The sequence below is a fragment of the Neopelma chrysocephalum genome, unplaced genomic scaffold, assembly GCF_003984885.1.
Source record: "Neopelma chrysocephalum unplaced genomic scaffold, ASM398488v2 Primary Assembly neopelma1_44, whole genome shotgun sequence".
In the NCBI taxonomy this organism is placed as follows: Eukaryota; Metazoa; Chordata; class Aves; order Passeriformes; family Pipridae; genus Neopelma; species Neopelma chrysocephalum.
Genome location: NW_020897703.1, coordinates 14,201,046 through 14,227,549, shown reverse-complemented (window position 1 = coordinate 14,227,549; position 26,504 = coordinate 14,201,046). Strand labels below are relative to the sequence as shown.

Genomic DNA, 26,504 nt, shown 5'->3' with positions numbered 1-26,504 from the left:
GAAAACCCTAAGAGCATATATTCATGTCAAAACAAAAGAAGAAAGGAAATAATGATTTTGTACATACACTCAGTGCAATTCACCTTATATTACAAAAAAAACCCCAAAAAACAACAAACCAAAAAACAAGTCACATTTCCAAAGGTAATGGAAGTTTTAACACTTAAGAGTGAACACATTGCAACTGCCCCTCAGTTTTATGTTGCCTCTCTTCACTGAAGTCAATGGCATTATTTATGAGTAAAACAACCAAAACGTTGAATACCTAGTTTAGTCTCTAGCTGTTTAGAAGTCTACAAGTTTGAGTAACTATACATAGAACTATTGCTTTACTGCTGCAAGTGAGGAAAATGTTATGAAACATTCTATCAATAAATGAAACACTGTGATCTTATTCTGTTTTATGTAGTAAAGAAATGCAACTGAATATTTTAAAAGTATTCCTACCCAGGGAACATCTGGCTTTTCAGAGAATTGTCTCACTGATATATGCAAAGATCAAAAAGGGGTGATAGTGTTAGCATTCCAAATTCATCTATATGAAACAACAAGATAATTAGGTGTAAAAAATGCATAGTCATGTTCCAGGCAGTAAAGGATCAATTTCATCTAAAGGCAAGTGGAGTGTGCACTGTATCATCTGATCCAAAGTAGTGACCTCTTTGATTCAAATGCAAAACGCCTATTCCTATTGCAGATGGAGTTTTCCAGGACAAAGTGTTCAATAGAAAGATTACATTTCCAGTGGGGCAGAAAGGTATTTGCCAGTGTCTCATTACAGCTTCGATACAAACATCTTGGATTTCAATTAGCTTTGAGATAGAACAGCAATAATCCAGCATGGAAACTATAGACAAATCTTTGTTTCTTACACTATTATATGTGAATTTTTGTTTCATTTGCAATAAGATATTGCAAGATTTCCAAAAGAAATAAATAGAAGGAAATAACATTCCATTCATTTTAATGGCAGAGATATCACTTAGTGATGTCTGTCTGATAACTTTGCACTAGGAGGCGAGGGTGACATAATTTACATTTTTTCCAGCATAAATGAAAAGTGCTCAATTCCTTGAACCGTAAGTGTCCCATCAGTTCTACCCTCACTGTCCCACCTCCTATTATTAACATACCATATCCACTCTGATGCTTTTGATCCCTTTCTATGAAAAGTAATTTGCCTTCTCAATGGAAATAAGTATGAAATTTGCTCTAGTACATTTCAGGAGTTCAAACAATGGCCCACAGAAATTTCCACCCTGTGGAGATAATCTTTTAACTTCACACATTTAGACTTTGCAGTCATTTAAAATGCTTACTCCTAAATATTATTTGATATTTAAGAAAACTAGTATATTGTTCTGAATCGATCATGGAACTAGGAGATGGAAGGGCAATTCTTAACCGTCACTTGAGTATCTGTGACTGATTTTGAATTAACTCCTGTAAAACTCTGGATAGTATTTGCCATCCTTACTTTATACCTGCATCACAAGGGTAACTGTCAGCTTCTGATATGTGGCAGGAAGAAACGCTCAGAAACCACACAAGTATGATTCAGTTATTGATTTCTTTGTTAATAATGAAGTTATGATCTATGCCACGCAGATATGATTTTAATAACACCCTAAATTATATATGGTGCCTTCCGTTCAAAAGGCTTCCTTTCAAATATCAAATCACATAGCTTTAGCAGTAAGAAATATTGCTATTGAAATAAATATGGTTAATTTGACACACTAAACAACTGAGACTAAGAAAAAATAAAGATAGGTCTGTAACCTAGTAACCAGTGGCAAAAACTACTGGTGGCAAAACACCACTTTTCCTCCTGAGACACCAAGGTGAAATTCAAGACATGACTGCAGTCACTTGCCCCCACAATTCCAGAGCAGGGATAAGAGCTGAGAAAATGGTCCTTTTAAGATGAATTGTTCTATGAACTAGCCACAAGCTTTTTTCTCTCAGAGAAAGAAATGCTACAAAATGCTAGATTTATCAGCAAATGTAAAAATGAAAACCAGGAAATTATAAAATCTCATGGATCTGTATTTTTTACTTTCTTTTGGACTCTAAATGGCCATCATAAATAAATCACAACAGCTGGTCAGTAACTGTCTGTGGATATATACAATGAATTTAAGCCAGCCTCTATAATGGGTTTTTTGCCTCACTTCTGAATTGCAGCCATCTTTAGGGGAATGAATGCAAGAAAGATATAATTCTCTATAACTATAGTGAAATTAAAAATCATTTTCCTGATTAACGACAATATTGTTTAAATAGCACATACTTCCACTGCCTTTAATACCAGCTGTAAATACATTTTGCTCCTAAAAATAGATCTGTAAATGTCTTAGAGCTTGGTAGCATTACTGGCATACACAATACTAACAAAACCAGTGCTGTTTACTTTTTGTCATAGCACTATAAAAAAATTTAACAGGTTAGATGGTGCTTTGTGTATGTTATGCAGAACAAAAAATGCCAAATTATACCTGTAGATTTTTTCCAGAAGAATATCTTAACATGTTCTATTTACTGTAAAATAAGTGCAAGTCCCCAACTATAAACAAATATTTAATATTATAAAAAAAAGTTTTAATTTTATAAGTTTTTTTTCTGCAAGTATAATGTAATTGAAGAATTTAATTTTTTCAAATTATTTATTTTTGCAGAGTAGCAGATTTTGATTGTAAACTTCTAAAGCCACAGAAAAGTCCAGATGGCTGTTTCACAAGAAGATGTTCCATGAGAAAAATTATATGAATTGGTTGTTTTTGATTTCTGTACTCACAGCACTATCAGAATACAGACTTGAAAAGGACATCAGAGATCTAGTCCAATCTGGTTTAGCAGAATAAGTGTTCTTTAACATGTAATAGCTGTCTAATCTCCTGTTAAAAATTCCAGATAGAAGAGATTCTAGTAGCAAATTTAACAAAACAACACCACAAACTGCTTTCTCTAAGACGAACAGGCTCATTTCTTATAAAACTTTTTCTGACAGGAACAACAGATTTGACTCAACAGAAATCTGAGTACTAACAGCCATCAAGACCCATGGTGATGATGCCTATGTTTAAAAGCAGTTATTGAATAAAAATTTGCCAGCAGTAGAGTATCCACTTATACACACACATACCAGCAAAATATACTTTATCTGTTGAAAATTGTATACTTCTCTCAGCCTTTAAAGAACTGAAAGAAACAGCTGTTTAATTTTCTACCATTAGAAAACGTGTGCATTTCATTGTTTTATGGTTTTCTGGAGTCTCAAAATCACATGTCATGGGAAAGATGTACACTTACTTAGGTCTCTACACATTCACACATATATATTCCATTTATAAGCCTTACAAAAGGCCTTTTGCAGGTTTATTCTCTTTTTCTGTCTGAAAACACATGCACTAATGTAGTCAAAGGCATTGAAAGATGTACCATTCAAACTTAAGCGGATTCCTTTTGTTCAAAACGTTATTTTTTAAACTAAACTACTTGCATAGATCAGATTATCTCACAAGAAAATATAAACCAAAACACTTGTCAAATAGATTAAATAACAGGATATTAATGTAACCAAATTTAGGTCAAGCAAAGTAGAAAGAAAAAATTAATCCTGATTAAAAAATATAATCAACAGTTTAATATGATATGACATGCTTGTCTAGAAAACATATCTATAAATTAAAAAAAGGAAATCCTGTTTCAGAATAAAACATTAAACTAAAATTAGTCCTACGCTAGCAAGTAGAGGGGTTTAGCTATCCAAATCATGTTTAGGAATTTTGTGGTTTGAATTTAAATTTTTTTCTGTTAATTTTTTCATAGGAACACGCAGAGCAAGTTTCTTAACAAAGATACAGAAAAGGAACAAATTCTATCTTTACTTACAATTCTGTCAGCAGTAAAATGACTCCATTGCACCAGTCTTTATCAAATAGAACTGACTGATGCTGTGAATCAGTGACTCAACTAATTCTCATAACAATGTGAAAAGATTAAAATTTAACTGTTCCAGTTAACAGTTACAGCAGAATAAATATTACTTCATGGCAAGAATAGAATATCAGAAGCTAGGAATCCTAAATGCTAATCTCCGTGGTCTTGTCCCTTCGTCTTTTCAAGGCTCTTATTTCATTTTTAAATAATAACTAAGTACTTGATCTGGCAATTATTTAACATTTCCAGAATGAGATAATTTGGTGTTACCAGATGAAAAGTTCATTCACTTTAAGTAAAATGTAGTATTTTAGTGTCCCTTAGTTCATAATAATTCTAGTTTAAAACATACTTTATGATTATATAAGATACCCCTTCTGCTTACATACAGAAAAATAATTAAATCCTAACACAAAGTTAAATAAAGTCCCTGAAAAAAGTTAACACTTTCTCTCTCCTATTTATCCTATTATCTTTTTGGCTAGTAACACTAACTAATTTATACAAAATGAACTCTGATATCATCTTAACGAATGTTCAAACATATTCTCCCCTCTCAACAAAACTTCCACAAAGATTAACAGGAAACAGGTGCTCAAGCTGAGGGTAGACTATAGGCTGGCATACAACACACTTTAAAACCTTTCCTTTGGGCTGATCTCTTGGCACTTCTCATATTCTCTCATAAAACCAGAGCTAGTGCAGGTTTTGGTGCGTTACAGGATCCCTTAGGAAGCTGTCATTATCTCCTCTCTTAACCACATAATAGAAAAAAAAGAAGGGAGTACCGTACACAGACCACACTGAGGAAGGAGAACTTGGAATTTTTCAACTGGTAACCTTATTTTCTGTAATCCTCAAAAAGGACCCATTCACCACCACCTTATTGTGATACAACAGAAAAAAAATATGTCCATCTAGCAGGAATAGGGAAGGGGAAAGAAACTTATATTAGCAATGCAGCAAATTTTCTAAGCAAAAGCACAGACTAACAAATGATATTAGAAAAGTTATATATTTATATCATGACATAAAATCTTCCTGATTATTTCAATTCCAGTAAGTCTGTAGGAGGGACTTTTAATTGTCCTGAAATATGAGGGGAAAAAAGGGAGCCTCAATGGAGAAAGGTAGGCCAGCTGCCTTTTCCTAGGCTCATGAACTTTCACAGAGGACAGCACAGCACTGGCAGTTACTTGAGGAAGGAATTACCCTCTCCAGCACAGATCTTGGGCTCATGCTCCAGAGCAAATCACTGTTCCTCAGCAGCACAAGGAGGTGACAGAGCAAGATGATGGCACAGTTGCCTTTGCTCTCTACCCTTCTGATTCAGGCAGCAGAGGAGTCTAATGTTCTCCAAAAAAACAAAAGTAGAGACTCTTCTGAATCAAATGGTATCTTCCTCTGCTTAGTCTGGATTCCTGCTCACCTGCAGCAGAGACCTGATGCACCTTTATCATTCTTGTACATGTCTCAAAATAACTTCTCAGTAATACACCAGTTCTGCTTACATGGGTACACAATCACTGTTAACTCTGGTGTTCATGTCTTAAACCAAGCTGTGACCATCCAAGAACCAATGCACAGGATGGGTGTATAAAATCCCCTAGAAGCTGTTTTCCCAGTGCTGGGTACTGAAAGAGTTCACCTCACAGTGTAACTGATCCACATTCTTACAGGCCATTATAAAATTGGGGTTTGCTAGACCGAAAGATGCCACCACCAGGAAGCTGAGGCTGGAAGAAAATGGTCACTTGTAAACAGCTACAACCTGTGTGCTTTCTCCAACCTGTCCTCCCACCATAGACCTCATGCCTTCCAGCTGATGAAAAATGTACCAGCTTACTTAAACTGAAACTGCTGTTACTTGTGAGATCCATGACTGCTAAGCCCCCACAAATTTATTTGTATAGAGTTAGTACTCTGTCAGTGTTTGTATCACTGCTAAACTGACTCAGGTAGAGTTATTTGAAAACTACAGCTATCATTTACAAAGAAAAAGGGGGATGTCAGTGCTGCAAAAATTAGCTCTTCTATTTTCTGTGTTCTAAAATGAAGGACTAATGTAAAAAATAATAACATGACCTTTAGCATGTATATGTAGGTTCAGGACCTAGAAATACACTTCAGTATTGAAGATCAATTACCAAAAAGCAATTGGCTAAATTAATTAGAAATGTGACATATCTGGTTCCTACATTCATAATTTTAAATGTAAACTTGAAAAATATTACTGGAAAACATCAAATACAAAATTAATGTTTTATAGCCAGACAAGAAATAAAGTAAAATACAGAAATAAAACATAGATTCCTGTTCTGAGGTGCACACATCACTTTAAGTGGTATTAGAAAATTCTGGCAAACAAATTCAAGGACGACAGCTGTTAGTGGAAGTTCATTACTATCATCTTCATATTTCCATCTCTGGAGAAAGATGCAACCCCTTGTCTTGCACATCATACAATTTTCTTTGACACTTTCACTTAACAGTTTCTCTGAATGGTAACACCCATACTCTCACAAAATGTATGGAGGTTATTCAATGATCAGAAGCCATTTAGACAACAGACAGTTTCTCTAAATTTTCTTAAGGTACAGTGTGAACCCTGACTCACATGGAAGACAGTAAATAATCAACACTGGTTCCTGCAGCAATTGAAGTTCTTCTGGCAGCTCTCCCAGCAAAGTACCAACCAACCTGTTCAGTTTATGATACCTAGCAGAATTGCAGCCTGACAAAGGCTGACTACAACATGGCCTTTTTCCAGTGCTTGTCAGGATGAGTTCAAAAGATATACTCACCAGACACAACTATTTGTAGATCCAGTGATTGCAAATAAATTATTCCAATTTGCAATAGCAGAAAATTTAACCTGCTATGGAGTTAATAGTTACTGCTTCCAAAAGCTTCGTTTTGTAGGGTGTTGCAAACACACACTCCACTTGAACTATAAGAATCATCCATATTAATTCTGTCTTGGAAAGCACAGCTCAGGAAGATCAGCAGGCTGAGGTGTCACACACTTCAGTGAGATACGTTCAGCAGCACCAGCCCAGCAGTTAGAAAAACAGGCGAAAGATTTTGATACAAGTTTCCACAGGATGCAAGTGACAATATACTTATTAATTTAGGAGAAGTGGGGAAGAGCAACAGCACTTGCTACCAGTTTGTAGCTGTACCCGAACGAGGTGTAACTTCACTCCTGCACGACGCCCGTGAGGGACAGCGCCGTGTCCCCGGGACAGCCCAACGCCACGGCGGGACACCCCGTACGGCACCCTCTGCGCGGGCCATTTGTCCCTCGCCTGACGCTCAGGGCACAGCAGGCGTTTACAGCTGTCATCCCCAGATCAATGGAGCGACTACGGTACCGGCCCTATGCCTGGCTCCCAGAGTTCAACTAGTGCCCGCATCGACACGATTCGTTTCACTGATTGGCAAGGCGGAGTCTGAGGCGGCTGGGCTAAGGTACATCCTCAGTGACGCGGGTGGGCTGAGGCGGCTGGGCTAAGGTGCATCCCCACTGACAGGGGTGGGCTGAGGTGGCTGGGCTAAGTTGGATCCTCACTGACAGAGGTGGGCTGAGGTGGCTGGTCCCTCCTTGCCCCGGGCCCCAACCCCGGCGGACAGGTCGCAGCCCGGCCCGGTGGGTCCCGCCCGGGCCCCATGAGGCGCGAGCACCTCGGCCGCCAAGCGTCCGCGCCCCAGAAAGACTGCAGCTCCCGTCATGCAACGCGCGACAGCGCCACGCTCGCTCGCGGCGGGGCGCCGGCGCCGAGTCACGCCCGGTGGTGCGCGCTGCATGCCGGGCGTCGTTGTTCTCCGAGCGTCTTCTCCAGCCCCGCCTCCCGGGAGGGGCGCGGTGCCGGCCCCGGCCCCGGGAAGCGCCCCGTCCCCGCCTCTCTTCGCCCTCGTTCCCCGTGTGAATTGCTTTCGGATCGCTCGCTGAGTAGTGCCTTGGGTGTCTTCCTGAACAGGTCTCCGTATCCTTCCACAGTTCCCGTAAGTTCCTTTGCATCCCGCAACGCTGTCAGAGCTGGTTTGTCCTTCGGCGCCCGCCGTAGGCCGCCGCCCTCCCGCTGCCGGCGCCTTTGTGCGGCGGCGGAAGGGGCGCAGGGGCGGCGGAGCGGGGCCGGAGCGGGGCAGGAGGCGCCGGCAGGTGCGGGGGCCAAGTCGCGCCCGGGCCGCTGCTGCCCGGGGGGAGCGAACGCTCCTTCCCTCGGGCTCGCCCTGCGGAGCGAGGGCCGGGCGGCAGGGTGGGGCCGGGGGCGGCCTGGCCGGGGCTCCCTGAGGGGGAGAGACCGGGGAGTGCCGCCGCCTCCTGGGCCGCGGGTGTGAGGGAGGATCCTGCCGGGGCTGCCGGGCGCGCTCCCCGGTGCGGCCCCCATGGGGTTTGGGATGGCGGCTTTCGTTCTGGCGGCAGCAGGTTCGTGCCGCTGTCAGCCCCGAGCGAGGCGGGGCGGGCGCCCCTCTCGCTCCTCGGGGATCCCTTCCCTAGACGGGCGGGGCGGGGACCCGCGGTGTGACAACGCGCCTTCCTGGTGCTGTGCCAAAGTGACACGGGAATGCCATTCAAGAAAACCGACCGTAGAGTATTTATTTATTGGTACTTAAATGTTTACAGAGGACATATTCATGTCCTGGTAGACGTATGAGGCTTGCAGCATTTTGCATTCTTGTCTGTGCTTAGGTGTGCAATGCAAACGCAGGTATTCTTCATTTTGAATTAGTGCGTAGTTATATTACTAATGCATAATCCTGTGTCCTCGGTGTCAAGCTTAGTTTAAAAAGCATTTATTGTAGAATCACTCAGTTGTTGTAGAACCACTTCTACATTTTCTTTGCAGACTTAGATTTGCTTAAAAACAGTAAAATTGAGCTGGTCTCCATTTAGTCCATTCACACAGTTTTTCATACCTGTGTTCTAAATCTTTGTTAAGTTCTAAGTTTTGGAGTTTCCCACCTTTTGTTGTTGACCTTCTCGTCTGTATTTGAGTTAGTTATATAGCAGAATTTTTTGTAGTATTTTTGTCTTTAAAAGATCCACCAATTTCTTAAGAGTGTACAAAAAGTTTGGGGACAAAAATTGATAATACACATATTTTATAGTTTTCTTTGACCATCACACTTGTACTTACATTGTCTTGTAGTTTATAGTAATGCTACTAAATCTTTTAATAAATATTTTGAATCATACAGTGGTATGTAGAAGTATATATAGTTTACATACTAAGCTATAGTGTGCCAATATTTAGCTGTTGAAGTGAAAAGTGAAAGATAAATACTGTCTTGGTGCTCTCTTTGCTGTTTTCAGTCTCGGTTGGCTCTGTAGCTGTACAGAATCCTATGGCAAAATCAAATGCTCCCATCTTCAGTACCTAATGTTTCTTTCAAAGTAGTTCCTTCAAACAGCATCAGAACTACCTTAAGAATGGATGCTGTCACCATGTCATAGTACTGTCTGTTTTAAATCAATCCCTTGAGAATGTGTTAAGTGAAAGAAAAAGGGAAATAGGAATGTGATTTTTTTTCAATTATTACTGACTTTTCAGGTTTCTGGTTGTGGTAAGCTAGTGTAATTTCTTTAAGGATAGCTTCTTTAAAGGAAAGCTGCTCTCTTAAAAAAAAAACAACAAATGAAAAACCCCAACCAACCAAAACAAAACCCAAACAGTGATGTGATTTCTGTTGATCAGCATTTCAGCCATGTCTGACAAAAGTGAGCTGAAGGCGGAGTTGGAGCGCAAGAAGCAGCGATTGGCTCAAATCAGAGAGGAGAAGAAGAGAAAGGAGGAGGAGAGAAAGAAAAAAGAAGTAAGAAATAATTTTCGCTTTGAAGTTTGGCTTTGCATATGTAACTTGCCCAAAATTTAAGGTTAGGTTCACATAATCATTTGCTACGTGTAGTTCAGGGAGTGTCTATTTAATGGCTGGTGCCAATACAAATGTAGTACTTCCATTGTCTGAGGAGAGCAAACACCTGCTCTTTTCTTTAGAATTGTCCATAAGATGTTATGTATTAATTCTGGGGTTTTTTAATCCTACACTGGCATAAAGTTCTGATTTCTAAAACTACTTTTGTACATGTAACATCATTAATCAAATCACTGTAAACTATTGCCTGAAAGCTCTGCTTAATAAGTTGGAGTGGTGTTAAGTAATTTCTGAAGTACAGTCCACAGGATGTCTATATGAATTGTCTGACTGTCAGTATTATCATTGTACAAATACTGTGCTATGGTCTTGTGCTCTTTGACCCATCTATAGGCTGAATTTTAAAGTCAGATCAGCACTCAGGATGTATATGGTACTTGTGTGTTAGACTTGGTTTGTTAACATTGTCTTCTGGATTTCTGTCTACTAAAGGATGTGACAATCAGATTTATTGCTGTTTCTCCTGAATGCAGATTATGCCTTATAAAAGAAACTTTTGCTGGAATGTTTTGGTGGTTGGGGATACTTTTTCAAGACTTTTCTGTGTTTTGGTTATAATCTGGTTGGTGTTCTAAATTAGGATATGACTGAAGCCTGGACAGCTGCCAACTACATGATTCAGACAAAAAGGAGAGGAGAATATCTCAAATTATGTTCTAATGATTTTGTAACAATGTATTGCCTGTATCTGAGATTCCACATGTAATGCAATAGCTTAGCAGCTGAGAACTTGCTCTAAAATTTGGGAATTGCTTTTTAAAAAAGCAGTTAAATGATTGTGGAAAGATATGGAGTGTTCAGCATCTTTTACAGTAGAGCTTGCATTATGCCTAAATTAAAGAGGATGGAGGTGTAGGTTTTTGAGTGGGTTTTTTTGAAATCTAGCAAATAACACAACTTAAAGAAAACTACTTTTCCTTGATACAGTCATTGTAATTTCAAAATTGTAACACTATGACGATGTCTCTAAAACACTTTCATACACAGATACATAATATTATTTCTTCAGTGTTTGCATTTTACAGTGCTTAGCATTAGTGTAAAAAAAAGGTATTCTTAATCTTATTAAGTGTTATTCATTGTGGCAAACTTTTTGGATGTTTATATATGTCTTTTAAAGACAATACCAAAGCTACAAAACTTTGTTATTCCTGTCTGTTTACTTTATCTACAAAAAGGACCATCAGAATAACTAGAGTCAAATACTTAACCTATATGATGATAGATTTCAGAAGAACAAAAAAGCCCTATGAGGTCTCAAAATAAATGAAAGGTTAAATGCTGTTAAATGCTATAACTTAATTATTGAATCTCTTTTAGACTGACCAGAAGAAAGAAGTTCTTCCTGTACAAGAAGAATCTGATCTTGAAAAGAAGAGAAGAGAAGCTGAAGCATTACTTCAGAGCATGGGGTTAACACCTGAGTCTCCCGTTGGTAGGAATGTTAATATTTGTTTGAGATAAATGTTTGAGATTTTTTTTGTTTGTTTTTTTGGGGGGTTTTGTGTTGATAGGGTTTTTTTGTGGTGGTGGTTTGTTTATTTGTTTTGGTTAGGGTTGAGGTATTTACATATCTAAAATAAAAATTCTCTGGCCACTTTTTTGGGGGGTGTACATGTCTGGTTTTAATACTAATTTGTCCTGCATGGTCTTTGTTATAAATGCCAAGTGATGTCCTTTAGTACACTTTACATAACACTCTTTTGTAAAATACATGTTTTACACTTAGTGTGTTATTTGAAGTATATTAGTTAAAATATATAAATATCATGTATGTGTTTTATTCCCCTCCCATTTTTCCTGCACATTATTCTACTGTGCTTTTTCTCATTACTCTTTTTCATAATGCCAGATTTTAATGCCAGTATTTTTGTTTGGAGTTGGCGTGTTTCCTTTCTGTATCTTTTACACCCTCGTTTTTCTTATGTCATTTACCTGACTGACTTTGATGGAGCATTAGCAAGGCTAAGTATAAAAATTAACTACCAAGGGTGATGATTGATACCTGTGCAGCATATTGGTTGTTGATTTTTGCCTTTACATAGACACATTGCTCTGGCAGATGAAAGCAATGTGATAATTCAACTCCACTTTTTATCTCTAACTCTGAAATTGAAGAGGTTTAAAGCTTATCAGTTTGGCTCATTGGTGAGGTTCTATTTCAACTGGGTTTGTAAATAAGTAATAATAATTTCTTATGGTTATAGTATATCTGTGATTATATTTTCATAATTGCTTTTGCATAATCCTCAAGCATTCAAAAGCAAGCATGGAATAAACACTGTTACTGCTGGTTCCATTCCAACAGCCACAGCAGTCATTTCTGGTAATTTGAACTCTTTGCATAGTTGAGAGAGTGCATTTGGGCTATGTTAGCACTGGCATACAGCTTTTTAAGTAATCAGTTCTGACCTACTACTGATTTTGCTTGCTAGACTAATGGTTGAACACTTCCCTTGCATGAAGGTTTGCCAAGGCCATTGATAAGACTTTTGTAGAAACTTGTATGGTTATTGTTTTTTTTCAAATCTGCGAGAGATCCAAAACCCATAGAATAGTCAGTCCTCAAAGCAAGTAATTGCATAGGCTCAGAGTAGCTGTTCATGAAGAGTTTGGGAGTGTTGACATCCAAGACTGGGGCACAGCCCTGCATGTTGTGGTTAATTCCACTGAGATTCTACTTAACCACACCCTTCAGTGGAAGGTTTGCAGGGGATTCATTCTGTTCCCTTTCAAGATAACCAGATCTGATGTGGATCCTAAATCAAGCTAATATACCCTCCTTGGTACCTGGCAATTAGCATGCCTAAGGCACAGGCTCCTTTTCTACTGGCTGGATACTGGCAGGAAGCTTGTGCTGGCACTGTCAGTGGAGGTGGATATCTTGACATTAGATTCCTTCATAGAAAATTATATTAAAAATTCCTGAGACAATTCCTGTCCTGTTAACTGCCAGAGAGAGCTCTCTTATGGGAGGAGGGACCACAGCAATGTCAGTATGATTTTGATATCTACTGTACTTCTTATATAAGAAGCCATAAGTTAGTGAACCAAAATTACTTTCAAGAAAGTATTGTAGTTGAATCGTCTGTTGGGGTAGGTGAAATTTCATTTGTTCTTTTCGTAAGAGGTTGATCTCTCAATGGGATTCCCCTCAATTATGGGAAGGCTCTCCCGAAAATGGCTTTTCCCCACAAGAGGGCGGTGCAGCACCAGCGCTGGGCGCGGGTTCCTCGGGCTGCGCGTCCTGCGACTTCAGAATTTCTCTCAGCGCGCCTGGTAATGCACAAAAACAGCGATAGAAGGGCCTGTGGGCGTTTCCTTTGGGGTAAATTAATCGTGCATGGCGATAAGGAGTTAAAGAATATACATCCCTATTTATATAAATATGAAGTCTGAGTATGTTTACGTGTGAATTCACTAAATATAACTCTAAACCTATAAAAAATTTCTCTCCTGTTGGAAGAATGAATTTTTTTAAAAAATTGAGGAATTCACTGTGGGTTTTATAAAATTAGGGGAGAATTTTTGTCAGCCAGAGTCGTGTCTCTGTTTTGGGATGGGATGGAAAAATTCTCTCGAATTCGCAGTATACATGTGATTTCAGGAAATTATGTAGAAATCTTGCAGATCTAAATTCAGAGTTCTCCTATGCCTGACCCTTGACAGAGTAGATACCAATTTATGTACGTAATTTGTGTTCTGTTGATTAAAGGTACTTTTTAAGGGTTGCTAAACAGTGAATGTTTGACATATTACTGAAAAACGAAGCATATGAGTAGCTTCAACACACCCCCTGATTCTTAAGTATCAACCCTAAGTTTCATTAAATAACAGATTTGGCTATTTCTAAAAAAAGTTGAAAGAAATGTCAAAATAACTTTGTGTTTGTATCAGATTGCATGATATCATTCACTATTATGTATCAGTTGCAAAAAACATGTTCCTTTTTAAAGTGTGAATGCAGTCTTCACCTGTATGCTGAAAATGAACTGACTCTTAAGAAAAAGTTTCAGTAAAACAGTACTAGACTGTTTACTGTCAAGTAAAAAAGAAAATCATCCTCAAAACCCAACACTAGAAACTTTATTGTAAGACACAAGATTTATGTGGATTTGATTCAAACTAGAACAAAAATAACCGCATGCTGCATGACAAAGCCACTTTTTGGTCCATGTTTTAGCGATTGTATATTTTGAAACAACATTGCCAATTTAACACTTTCATTGTCTAATTTTTAACAAAGACTGATGTCAAAGCTATATTAACAACTATCCTTTTTTATGTTTAAGCAACGTGATCTAGTGGAAATTACCCTTTGAAAATCGATGTCATCATTTGTCAAAAGTTCAGTTTAAAGATATTTTTTCAGTTCATTTTCTCTTAAATGTCTTTCGCTCCATGTTTTTTTTTGTATGCCCCAGATGCATAAATGCCAAACAATTGCATGAAAGTCCAGCATGAATTGTTAACATTGTCTTTTCCCCTCTCTTTCTGCTGTTCATTTTCATCCATGTATTTTTTTGTTTGCCATCACTTTTTTTTTTAATACTTCATTTTAAATTAATTTGAAAACATCCTAAGCTGTGCAACCTCTGCGAGTAGTAACAGCGGATACCTGTCTGTTTCACTATTTAGTCCCTCCTCCTACCTCTCCGTCTTCCAAATCTGTGAGTACGCCAAGTGAGGCTGGGAGCCAGGACTCCGGAGATGGTGCTGTTGGATCTAGGTACGTCACTTTCCTTGTCATTTTGCTTTGCTCAGTATTTGTATTTTGAATAATTAAGCTTCAGAAGGAGTCAAGATTAATTACTTGACTATAATAGTATGAGGTTACAGTGTACAGGATTGTTTTGCAGAAGTGCTTTACTTTAAAATTTGAAATGCAACTACAATAACGTGGAGTTGTTTAAACTTGTGAGTTTAAAGTAGAATGCATGTCTTGGGACAACAAGAAACTGGGAAAATCCAACTTCTGGGCTCTTCCAGCTTTTTCTAAAGGAGGGTGTGTATGAATGGTAGTGTATTTCCCTTTTTCCTCAGTCCTAGTTGGTCTAATAAAAGATAATGCCTACAGACTTTGCATTACTTCTGATTTTAATTTTTCCTTACTCAGAACCATATTTCCCAATATTTCACTTTGCAGCCATCTGTGTAACACAACTACAGCACTTGCAATCTCTCTTATTTTGCAAAAACGTAACACCATCTTGGTGCAGCCACAGTCATTTTGGTTTTTTTTCTTTGCCAGTACTTGCCCCATCTATTTGACCATTTCTTTGTACATGATGATTTGAGACAGGCTGCTGTAAAGTAGAGTCAGATAAATATTTCTGTTATATATTCAAAGTGGTGATATGGGGATGATAAGCTGGGAAACACTACTTCCAAAGGGTATTTCTACTGTTTCCTATGCACAAGCTGCGAATAAGAGCAGTAGCTGCCTGTTAATATTGGTAAGTTATTTTCTCAGCAAATTAAGTTCCTGTACTTAAAATTTACTGAATATGCATCGTGGATGAAATTTAGTTAAAGTACAGTAACTGCAGCAGTTATCATCAGTTACTTTTGATCTTATATGGGTACTTGTTTTGGAGAAGGAATGAGTACTTAGACCACTTTGAAATATCTTTTAAAAAGACTGCAGTGACATCTTGTATACATGTGGATCATGCATTCTTAATTATATACAGTCTTAATCTGCAAATATTCAAAATGTTAATGACCTGAACAGCGGTTTCATGGTGCCTATTTCTAAGTAGAAATCATTATGTTAAAGCAGAGAATACATCAGGCAGCAAATATGAACCCAAACTTTTTTTTAACAGTGCCCAGGTGTGATCTTGTTTGTCCGTCATGGTAATTAAGAACCAATGTAATTGTTCCTTAACTGAGTAGCAAGCAGATTTTAATTATTTTAAATCTGTGATTATGGCTTATTAAATAGTAATTTTATATTTAAATTCACTGTCTAGAACAATAAACAAGAAGTATTTGATGATGATTTTTTTAAAAGAAAATAACTTTTTTCCATTCACACCTAATTTAAATTCAGTATGAAACAGTATGTGTAGGCCACATACCTGTAACTGAACACTATGTTGTGTAGTAAATTTATTTCTACCTCATCAGTGCACTGTGCTCTCTGTTTGTATGTTCTCAAACATAGTAACACAGTGTTGTATGCACACATTTTCTTATGAAACCCTGAGAAAACTCATATCCTAAGCCTCAGTAGCTTCATGCATTTTCAAACTTTTAAATCTGTGTCAAGATTGTGGTATTTAAGGCATGGAGGTATGAATGTACAGCTAAATTGAAGGCATTATGGAGTCCCTCTAAGAGTCCCCTTGCTTATTCTCTGACCACTGGATAATATTCTTCCGCTCCCCCGGGAAACAGGTGTCTGTATCCCAGACTATTAGTACAAGTTCATACATTTCTAACGTACCCATACATTTGAACCTGAAAGTTGGACTCTTTGATATCACTTGATCTTTTATCTGGTATTTCACAGGTGACTCATATCAATATGAGATGTGTTAGAAGGCCTCTTCTGTGATGCTGAATCTTGTCAGTAACTCTTTTACTAATTAGTAGAACAGTGTTCAGACTGTTCCTGCTGTTACGTCCATCTGTCTTGCTTTGTTTTCATCAGTAAAGAGTTGTTTCCTAGTTTGAGCCTGGTTTTTTCCCTTTTCCTCAGTTAAGAGTATAAGTTCAAGACTAGAAATTAATACAGTTGGTTTACTTTTTGGCTAGGTGGATGCTTCATAGAACTAGTTCAGAAGCAAAAAAGACTTTTTAGAGATATAGGAGGCATTAGGAATGTGCCTGGATACAGGGAAGTTCAGGCATATGTGGAAGAATGGGCACTTCTGTTAACTGAAGCTTGTAGATAAATTCACTTAACTCAAGGCATAACAAACAACTGGAAAACTAAAGAAACAGTGGTTTCCATCATTTTGGTACGTATGTAATAGTTGAATTTTATCTCAGAATGTTATCTTTGTTTTAAAAGAATATCTCTGAGAAACATTTAATTGTTTATCCTGCACTGCTTGTTGACTTCAACTATTTTAAAAGACAGACTGTCCCTGGCACCACTGAAACAACTGTTGAAAGTGAAAAGAGTGCTTTGAAAGCAGGAAAGCTACCTCAACAAGGGCTAGATCTTAAGCAGGTGCAAATGTTGGAGCCTTTTATATTTGTAGCCCTTTCCCCAGGTTCCTCTCAAATGGGATTGAAAAAGTTGAGAAAATATTTGACAAGTATTGTGATGATGCAACATTTGTATCTGTAGCTAAGTTACCCTTTGCAACATGAAGTTTGGGGTGGTGGTTTGGTTTTGCTTATAATTGAACATGAAATGCAATATACAGCTTGAAGTCTCAGGCACCAGATTAAACTCCAAGCTTAATTCTCTTTGGTCAAGAATGATAGCAGAGATGTAGCAAATAAGTGTACTCAAAGTAATTGACTTCAGGCTAAAATCATGTGTTTTCTGATGCACAAAAGATATGAAAAGGTTTTGGAGATTTAGGTGTGAAGTTATTGCTGTGGATGCAATTGATTTGCTAGATATGAAGACAGTGGATTTGTAATTCTAAAATAAACTATGATTAATACTTCTAATACATACTTTCTACAAGAACAAGGTAGTGCATGACACTCATATTTATGAGCTTTTATGGCATTGTGTGTACATTTTTCAGATCAACTTTGCTTTTAAGAATTCTGCACCTGGTTTATAGGAAAGTTACCATGTATGGATTGAAAATTTAAAATTACTTATTTTCTTTATTCAAAATTATGGTATTTTTATATATATATAATAACATCTGAGAATGTCAGAAAAAAAAATGCATGTTAATCTGTTAATCTCTTACAAATGCATTTTTAAAATTCTGCCCAAGCCTGATAGCAGCCAATAGACTACATGAAAATTTGTGAAGAAAGGATGAAGGCTAAAAATGAAGGGGGAGGGAATATTGATTTCCCCCTTCATATTTCTTCTGATACAAAAGCGACTTGAAATAGATCCATTCTGTTCATTATTCCACATGACTTTGAAACGTATTATTAATCCAAACCCCACTATTTCTAAGAGATTTTAAGTATCTTAAATGGAGTTGGCTCTAACTCAGATGACACTTACAAGCCCAAGGCAGTGCTTAACCCATAATTACTGCAATGTCACATCTTGGAAACTCTAGCAGTTTTCTATCCCAGTGGAAATGCTTTTTTACCCCACTACCAAAAGGTTTATGTGTTGACTCATTTCCTTTACCAATATGACAGTTTCCTCCACATATTTACTGCTCTGGGCAAGTTTGCGTTATGTTAACAAATCTGTCTTCATATGACATGAACAAATTTGAACAGATTTTAAAAGGAATGTGAAGGTTTGAGTGGTTCTTGTCAGTATTTAAAATATTTTTATTTACCTTTCATAAGGGCTGCATTTTTTGCAGGTCTTTAACTTTCAATCTTTAAAATAGTTTAATTCTTTGCTGATAGCTCTGAATTCTGTGTTTGCTTCTTAACTTTTATAATTACTGCATGTGTTATTGCACTGAGTGCTGAATTTCCCATAACTGATGTTGCATTGCCTTGTTTCTTGTGAATAATGAAATAACTATAAGCTTGCTGTAACTCTAGAATTTTATAGTGTGTATTTGCTTCACTAATCTCTGGCCTTTTTTGCTAATGCTGCATGATTGTTCAACCTGGGGTATCAGGACGCTGCATTGGGATACTGATCCATCAGTTCTTCAGCTCCACTCTGATTCCGATCTGGGGTATTGCATAGATTTTCTTATATTCCCTCTTTCATATGCTTATGGATAATAAGTATAAGAGCTTATTTGTTCTTTAAGACTTCAAGTTGTTGTTGTTAAGAAACTGTTCTGTAAGTAATAGAAATTCACTGTCCCTAGACTTAGCAGAATTTGCTTGTAATGGGAAATTTTTATATTATTTAATATACATTAGATGCTTATTTCTAATAACAAAACTTATTTGTGTTTTCCTTTGAATCTTTCTTTGACAAAATGTAAACTTTAGGAAGTAATTTATTTAATATAAAAAAGTTAGAATGACTGTATTTAAAAACAGAGCAACTCCTGTCTTTTCTTATAAATATGTTTATAAAAGCTGTATCTCATTATAAGCACTTACTAGAACTCGTATTGTGCTCTAAGAATTATGATTCTGCTCACCAAAACCTTTCAAAAGGTGTTATTCTTCCTCTTTTATCTTAGGAAAGGAGTAGATAATAAAAAACTCAATTTGATATAGGTAAATTGTTGGATCATTGCAGTATTATTACAGGACATACTGCAATTAGCTTTTATAGGAAGCTACAATGACTGAATTAATTTTGTGCCAGTTTTGGAAGTACATTATATATAGTAGTTTGATGTTAGCTATATCTGCCTTTATAGGATCTTCCATAAACTAAAGCCAGAAAGCTCAGAGGTTTTCAGTATTGTGCTCTGGAATAACGTATTCTGGATAAATCACTTGTCAGTGTGAATTTCAGGTTAACTTGCAGTTCTGCATTCTAAATACTGTGCTAGAGCTGAACAAAAAAGGGCAGCAAAGTTAAAAGACTAGGAAATGCTTTTTCCTGCAGAATAACTAAGTTGGTTTGCAAACTTTAAAATCCTAGAACTGTAGCTGTACAAACATGACTTGTCAGCAGATCTGTTCCACTGAAAATAGGGATGTGTCATATATGTAGCAGTACTCTGGTCAAATGCAAAGAGCAAAAATTTAAAATTACATCCTACAGTCCAGAGATTTATATATGCACGTATTTCTTTTTGTCACAGATGTATATATAGCTGATTTTAAATAATAATGATAAAATATTAGTCATAATTGTGTGACTTCTTCAGAATTAAGCTTTCACTGGATTTAAGTTTGACTAAGCAGTGCTGTGACAGGATGACTTGGGTATTGTTCTAGGCAAAATATGAAATAATTAATAAAGTTAAGGGGTTTTTTTCTGATTTCTGTATTAATTTTATTTAGACGTGGACCTGTTAAACTTGGAATGGCCAAAATTACACAAGTTGACTTTCCTCCTCGAGAAATTGTTACTTATACAAAGGAGACGCAAACACCTGTTATGACTCAGCCAAAGGAAGGTGAATGATTAACTTATTACTACCTAAGTTATTTTTTGGTTTCTTTGATTATAATAACGATGACTGGCTGAATTAAAACCAGCATTTGTGATCGTGAAACTTAATAAGGTAAATGAAGGTTGATATGTGAGATAATTGATATAAATTCTGTTATTAAATTCATACAGGTCTTGCTAACTGTCATTCCACATCTTGTTTAACATCACTCTTACTACTAATATATGGTATTTTCACACTTCTAGTAACTGTTCAGATTAGACACTGAGTTGCTTAATTAGCTGACAGCTGATAAATAAATGGGATATATTTTGCATTTATGGCGTTTAAGAATGCACACACAACTTGGCACGTGTAGGACAGGGACATGATTTGAGACAACTGGCATGGCTTCACCAAGGGCAAACCTGCTGGCTTTCTACGGTGGAGTGACTACATCAGTGGACAAGGGAAGGGCTACACATGTCATCTCTTTGGACTTCTGTAAGGCCTTTGACACAGTCCCCCACAACACCCTTCTCTCTAAATTGGAGAGAGATGGATTTGGTGGGTGAACTGTCATTTGGATAAAGAATAGGATGAACAGCTGTATCCAGAGGGTAGTAGTCAATGGTTCAGAGTCCCAGTGGACATTAGTGACAAGTGGTGTCCCTCAGGGGTCCATATTGGGACTAGTGTCATATGTCATACCTTTGTTAATGACATAGACAAAGGGATCAAGTGCACCCTTGGCAAATTTGCAGGTGACACAAGGCTGAGTGGAGTGGTTGACGTACCTGAAGGATGGGGTGCCATCCAGAGGGTCCTGGACAAGCTCTAGAAGTGGGGCCATGGGAATCTCATGAGGTTCAACAACACCAAGTACACTTGGGTTGGGGCAACCCGCAGTATCAACACAGGCTGGGTGGATGAACAGATTGAGAGCAGCCCTGCTGAGAAGGACTTGGGGTGCTGGTGGATGAGAGACTGGACACAAGCCACCATTGTGCACTTGCAGCCCAGAAAGCCAAACGTGTCCTGGGCTGCATCAAAAGCAGATCAGCAGATTGAGGTGGGTGATTCTGGCCCTCTACTCCACTCTCCTGAGACTCTACCCGGAGTACTGCATCCAGCTCTTGGGTCTCCAGCAAAAGAGGGACACACACCTGTTGGAGCAAGTCCAGAGAAGTGTCACCAAGATGATTAGAGGGATGGTACACCTCTTCTATTAGAAAAGGCTGAAAGAATTGGGATTGTTCAACCTGGAGAAGAGAAGGCTTCAGGAAGACCTTATAGCAGCCTTCTGTTACCTATAGGGGTACATGGCCAGGGGGAACGGCTTTACACTGAAGGAGGGTAGGTTTAGATTAGATATTAGGAAGAAATTCTTTACTCTGAGGGTGGTGAGGCACTGGCACAAGTTGCCCAGAGAAGCTGTGACTGCTCCATCCCTGGAAGTGCTCAAGACCAGCCTGGATGGAGCTCTGAGCAACCTGGTCTAGTAGAAGGTATCCCTGCCCACAGCAGGGAAGTTGGAAGTAGGTGATCTTTAAGGTCACTTGCAACACAAGCCGTCTGTGAACTTACTTGAAGGCTGTGTATCCTTACACCAGACTTAGCAATTAAACCCCCTACTTCTTAAGAATTTGAATTTTTATACCTGGCACTTGTACTTTGAGTTTTAAAAGAAGGAACTAATTTATTTATTACCTTATGCAGCCATTAAACATGGGCTTTCTTTCTGACTTGTTTGCTTTTCAGAAAATAAATTTTTCCGAAGAAAATGTGGTTAGTTAATAAATTTGCTTTACAATGTTGAAATACTTGAATTTAGCTGCAAACAAAAATACTAGTCTTGACCTAACTAGTGTGTAGTTCTACAACACAATCTCTTGGTAGTTTAATGTGACTGACTTTGAGTATGTGTCTTTGCTAGCAATTTTAGTGCCTAATTCTACATTCATAATTTTGCATTTTCCTGCTCTTTGGTATTGAACTTTTGGGTATTTATGCAAGGATATATCTTCCAAACTTCATTATTCAGAGAGCCAGAGGATATGCTTTTTTGCTAACTGTGCTTCTTTTCCATTCTTCATTTTATCTGTATCCCTGCACAGATAAGTGTTTAGGGTTTTCCTGCTTTCATTTCTCCCATGCCCTTAACGTTTCCTTTCTCTAATCCCTCAGGTCTCTTTTTCTTTCCTCTCTCAGGTTCATTGAATCTGAAGACTCAGTTCATAGTTTATGTGCTTGAAGAGTTTTATTTCTGCTGCCTGCTGACAGTGGAAATTGCTTGGGATTGTATGATCTGAGTTTCACAGTGGATAGGCTGTAGTTGAGGTTTACTGTAATGCAGTTGGAAAGGTGGTCATCTTTATTTCTGCATTTACCAGAAAGCTCTCTAATACATGTGTTGTCTCCTGATCCATTCCACCTTAGAAATACTGATTTCTTTAGGGCCATCATAAATTTTTTAATGTATGTGTGCTTACAGGTGCCTTTTCATCATATTAGTGTCAAAGATCTTTTTAAGGTCTATCTTAAGACTACATGAATACATTCATAATTAAGCTCTATGTTCACATTTTACAGTGACAACACAAATAGGACATAGGCTTAAAAAAAGAGTAAATCATGCTGCCTCCAAAAAAGGAGTCACTAGGTAAGAGATTTTTATTGTGGGAAGAAAACTTTGAACACTTTAAAAACAATTGACAAAAGCAATATGCTGAATTTTTAGCGTGCAATTAGATAAATTTAAATTCTATAAAATGAGTGTTATAGATTCTTATTCTCACGATCCGAGTTGTTGTGGTTTTTATTTATCTAAGAGCAAGTACTGTAAACAAAGTTACCTTGCAAAGTACACTTGAAAGTGGAGCTTGCAACTGAATTTACACCTGCAGTAGCTCCTTTGTACAGGAACAAGTTGCATCTGAGCTTGGTTAGATCCAGTGTTCACACCTCCGTATAAAATGAAGTGAACTGAACCCTTAATTAATATATCTTAAAATTTTAAAATTCTGCTGGAGCTGTGCTTTTGAATAAAGGAAAATAGAAGCAGTTTTATTAGATATGATCTGCAGTTGTTCTGCAGGTTTAGGTCCGCTTGTGCTGTAGGTTTCATTGTGCTAACACCGATTTGGAAGCAGGGGGGAGGAAATAAAAACAACCAACCCACAACAAAACACCAAATTAAATAGTTCTCTCTGATCCAATTATGTGTGGCACAGTGGTGCACAACAATACATAGTTGTATTGTAATATGAATTAGGAAACATTCAAACTACAACCAGTCTGTCCCACCAGGGACAGATAAATAGGAAATAGAAGTAAACTAGTTTTAAAACAATGTCCAGTTGTTATGGAAATGGCAACACATACCAAGTAAGTTAAATAGGAGAGACTTCATGTCCTCAACGAAAATTTGGCATTCGGAAATGCCTGTTTTGGATTCAGTGTAACAGTTAAATTAATTTTGAAATGTGACAGCTTCCTTGGGTGATGAAGGCATTTAGCGTGCTAACAGTTCTTGCAACTTCCATTATTTTAGTGCAGTACTAATATGTTGATTTATTATGACCTCGAAGTATTTGAGAAACTGCCTGTCTTAGGAAGATTGAGTCTTTTTTATTGTAAAACAATAAAATTGGGGTCTCCTAAAAGTCAGTTTCACTGAGATTATGGGTTGAATCTTATTTAGAGTGGGAAGTATTTTGTCACAGGAAGTCATTCACTGTATACTGAACTCTATGGAATCTTAAACTTCCCCATTAACTGAAGTTAATAAACATGTTTCGTATAGGAAGATGAACATGTTTCGCTATAGGAAGATGCCCACATCCAAAGTACACTTAGAAGGCAAATTTGCAATACTTGTTGGGGTGTTTTCCTCACACTATTGGTTTGGTTTTTTCTCTTAAATTTTTAATAGCCTTAGTCTTCTAACCCTCCTTTCCTGTAGCAGCTGTATTTGTTATGTAAAAGAAATGAAATGATGAAATGGTTCATTGTTATGAGGAATATAGCAGAGAAAATAGGTCCTTTTTTTTCCATGTTCTCTTGGTATGTTCTGTTTCTGTTTTGGTGAGTTTTGTCATTCTGTACATACAGTAATGATGACCATCTTTTTTATGTAGAGACCATTTAAATTATTTTGGGCTTGATAAAAGTGTTGTGCCATACTTGATGCTGTTCTCCCTTACTTGATAAACTAAGCCTGAGTATCTCTGTATGCCATTACTGCACTTCAGTAACTTGTCGTGATCATAACATGAACATATGGTGTTTAGGTTGCTTCATTCCACAGCATCCTTTTTCTGACATCCCCTTTTCTGCTATTTCTCACTGATGCTGTGTGTAACACTTCTCCTGCTTCTCTCATTGTTCAATTTCGGTGTGGTCAGCTGGTTATTAGGGCTGTTATTTAACCTCTATTTGGCAACAGATTTTTCAGATCTACTATCTGAAAATACATTTGAAATTATGTTCCATTCCTTGACTCATTTTTTTCTAGCAGGCAGCAGAAATTGTTTCAACAACAGAGGTGTAATTCAGATGTGAACTCTGGTATGTCTTAATGTTCTGCAAGCTCTATGTTGGCCACTACACACAGTATTGTAATCATTGGTGTTAATTCTTTTTTTCTTATGTATACATCTTGCTACTCTGGTCTCTACTATACTATTTAATCTCTTCCTTTGTGATTTAATAACATTGTTCAAAATCACATGGAAAGAAATTAGTCACCAATATGCCCAGTAAAGATGTGTTCTGAGTCCTTGAAGTCATTAATTCAAAGAAAGATGCGGATATAGGGGAATGTGATTTTGCTCAGCTGTCACAATTAAGGCAGACAGTATTAATGTATTAGCTCCACTCTTTGAGGAATAATTGTCTGCTAATGTCTCCAAGACATAGAATTAAAATATTAAGCAGAGTAATAACAGTATGGTGTATAGGATTTGCTTCTTGGATGCTGTTATGATGAATGTAGCATTTATGCATTTTAATATTTTAATATTTTAATAATAATAACAGACCCTTGTATGTTTGTGTATGATCCTTGTGGGTCCCTTTCAACTCAGAATATTCTGTGATTCTGTATTATCTAGTACATGCCTTTAAATGTACAGTGAAATATAGATGGGAAAACTTGATATGAAGACATTCAGCTTAACAAAAGCCACCCATTTCACAGATGATTTAACTTTGATTAACCTACTCTGCAGCAACAGATTACTCAGACAACTGGAACTGCACTCTACAGTGTTTATTGCTAGGTGCAGCCTAATTTATAGCACTGCTTTTCTTTCTGTCTTGCCAAAATACATCACAATTTCGATGTTAACTCAAAGTAAAAATTCAGTGGTTCATTAAATCTGTTTTTAGCATTCATTGACAAGAAATTTGTTGCCATTAAAGATTGCATAAAAATAGCAGCTACTTTGCTGCTCAGTTTGTAACCTTAGATCCTCTGTTCGCCTGTCAGAAACAATATGGTGTTAATCCCTTAGCATATTATAATGAATATTCATTAATATGTTGATGTGACAGTCCCATTTCCTGTCTTCATGCCCTTATGACTTTTCCTAGTCTTAGCAGCCTTTTTTAAATCTGAAATTGTATTTGGTATACTGACAATTGAAGTGGCATAAAATGCCAGTAGGGACAGTCAATATTGAATAAGGGGGATGAAGTTAGGAAGTTCCCTTAAGGTTTCCAAATTGAGCTGGCTGACTTGAAATAAATGCAGTACACAACTGTATCATGGTTCTTGACTTACTAAATGTGGAACTTTTTCAGAAATAGTGTGTCCAACCATTCAGTCTTTGGGTGATACATTATTATTAGGCCAATTCCTTGCAAATTCCAGCATCTTGATTGTTACCAAATAAATTCAAGATAAAGGAGACACAAGAAAAGTAATTAAAACAAACATTTCTTACCTCTTTTGTAGTCCAACAGTTTAATGCTGCCATTTTTGATCGTAAACTTCTCTGAGAAAGCATCCCAGGTTTGGATAAGAAGCATTCTAGTTTTGGATAATAAAGTCAAGAACTTGTATGTGTGGGGTTTTTTTGTTTTGGGTTTTTTTCCCCTACAGATCCCTGAATGAGAAAGTTTGCATATGACTCTTTTTTAGACAGAAGGTTTTAGATTTATATAGTTACAGATAAATCAGTGAGATGACATGTTCAATTTCAAGTCTGATACTTCGAGAATATTAAAATAAGTGCTGTATCCTGCATTTAAATGCAGTAATATCAGCTGGCTGTATGTGGTGAAAGTACTATGAAGGAATTTAGAACTCTGTATAATATATGCCATTTATGTTTCAAACATTAAAAGGCAGGAGCAATCAACTATATGATCTTCTGAATAAAATATGTAGATTAGAAGGTCACTTAGCACTAAGGGGTTGACCATCTACTTTGACAAGAAGTTGACTCCTGTCACTGAAAATGGTACTTAGAATCAGTGTAGTATGACTAA

General features: G+C 37.4%; 2 protein-coding genes across 12 annotated transcripts in view; one reads left to right on the top strand and one right to left on the bottom strand.

Moving 5' to 3' along the window:
* The window catches only part of METTL8 (methyltransferase like 8), an 85,699-nt gene extending 78,058 nt beyond the window's left edge, over nt 1–7,641 (bottom strand). The window contains exon 1 of one of the 2 annotated variants that reach the window (XM_027678586.1): nt 6,747–7,641. The gene's annotated coding sequence lies outside the window, so the exon portion shown is untranslated. The remainder of the gene's footprint in view (nt 1–6,746) is intronic. The other variant, XM_027678584.1, reaches the window with a different exon arrangement.
* The window catches only part of DYNC1I2 (dynein cytoplasmic 1 intermediate chain 2), a 29,361-nt gene continuing 10,249 nt past the window's right edge, over nt 7,393–26,504 (top strand). The window contains exons 1-7 of one of the 10 annotated variants that reach the window (XM_027678576.1): nt 7,393–7,413; nt 9,642–9,759; nt 11,200–11,314; nt 12,134–12,205; nt 14,518–14,608; nt 18,621–18,680; nt 19,918–20,033. In XM_027678576.1, coding sequence (XP_027534377.1) covers nt 9,652–9,759; nt 11,200–11,314; nt 12,134–12,205; nt 14,518–14,608; nt 18,621–18,680; nt 19,918–20,033 — 562 coding nt within the window. In that variant the 5' untranslated portion in view covers nt 7,393–7,413; nt 9,642–9,651. Of the gene's footprint in view, nt 7,414–7,765; nt 7,948–8,010; nt 8,105–9,641; nt 9,760–11,199; nt 11,315–12,133; nt 12,206–14,463; nt 14,609–18,620; nt 18,681–19,917; nt 20,034–26,504 lie in introns of those variants that run through there. The other 9 variants (XM_027678567.1, XM_027678570.1, XM_027678568.1 and 6 more) reach the window with 9 other exon arrangements.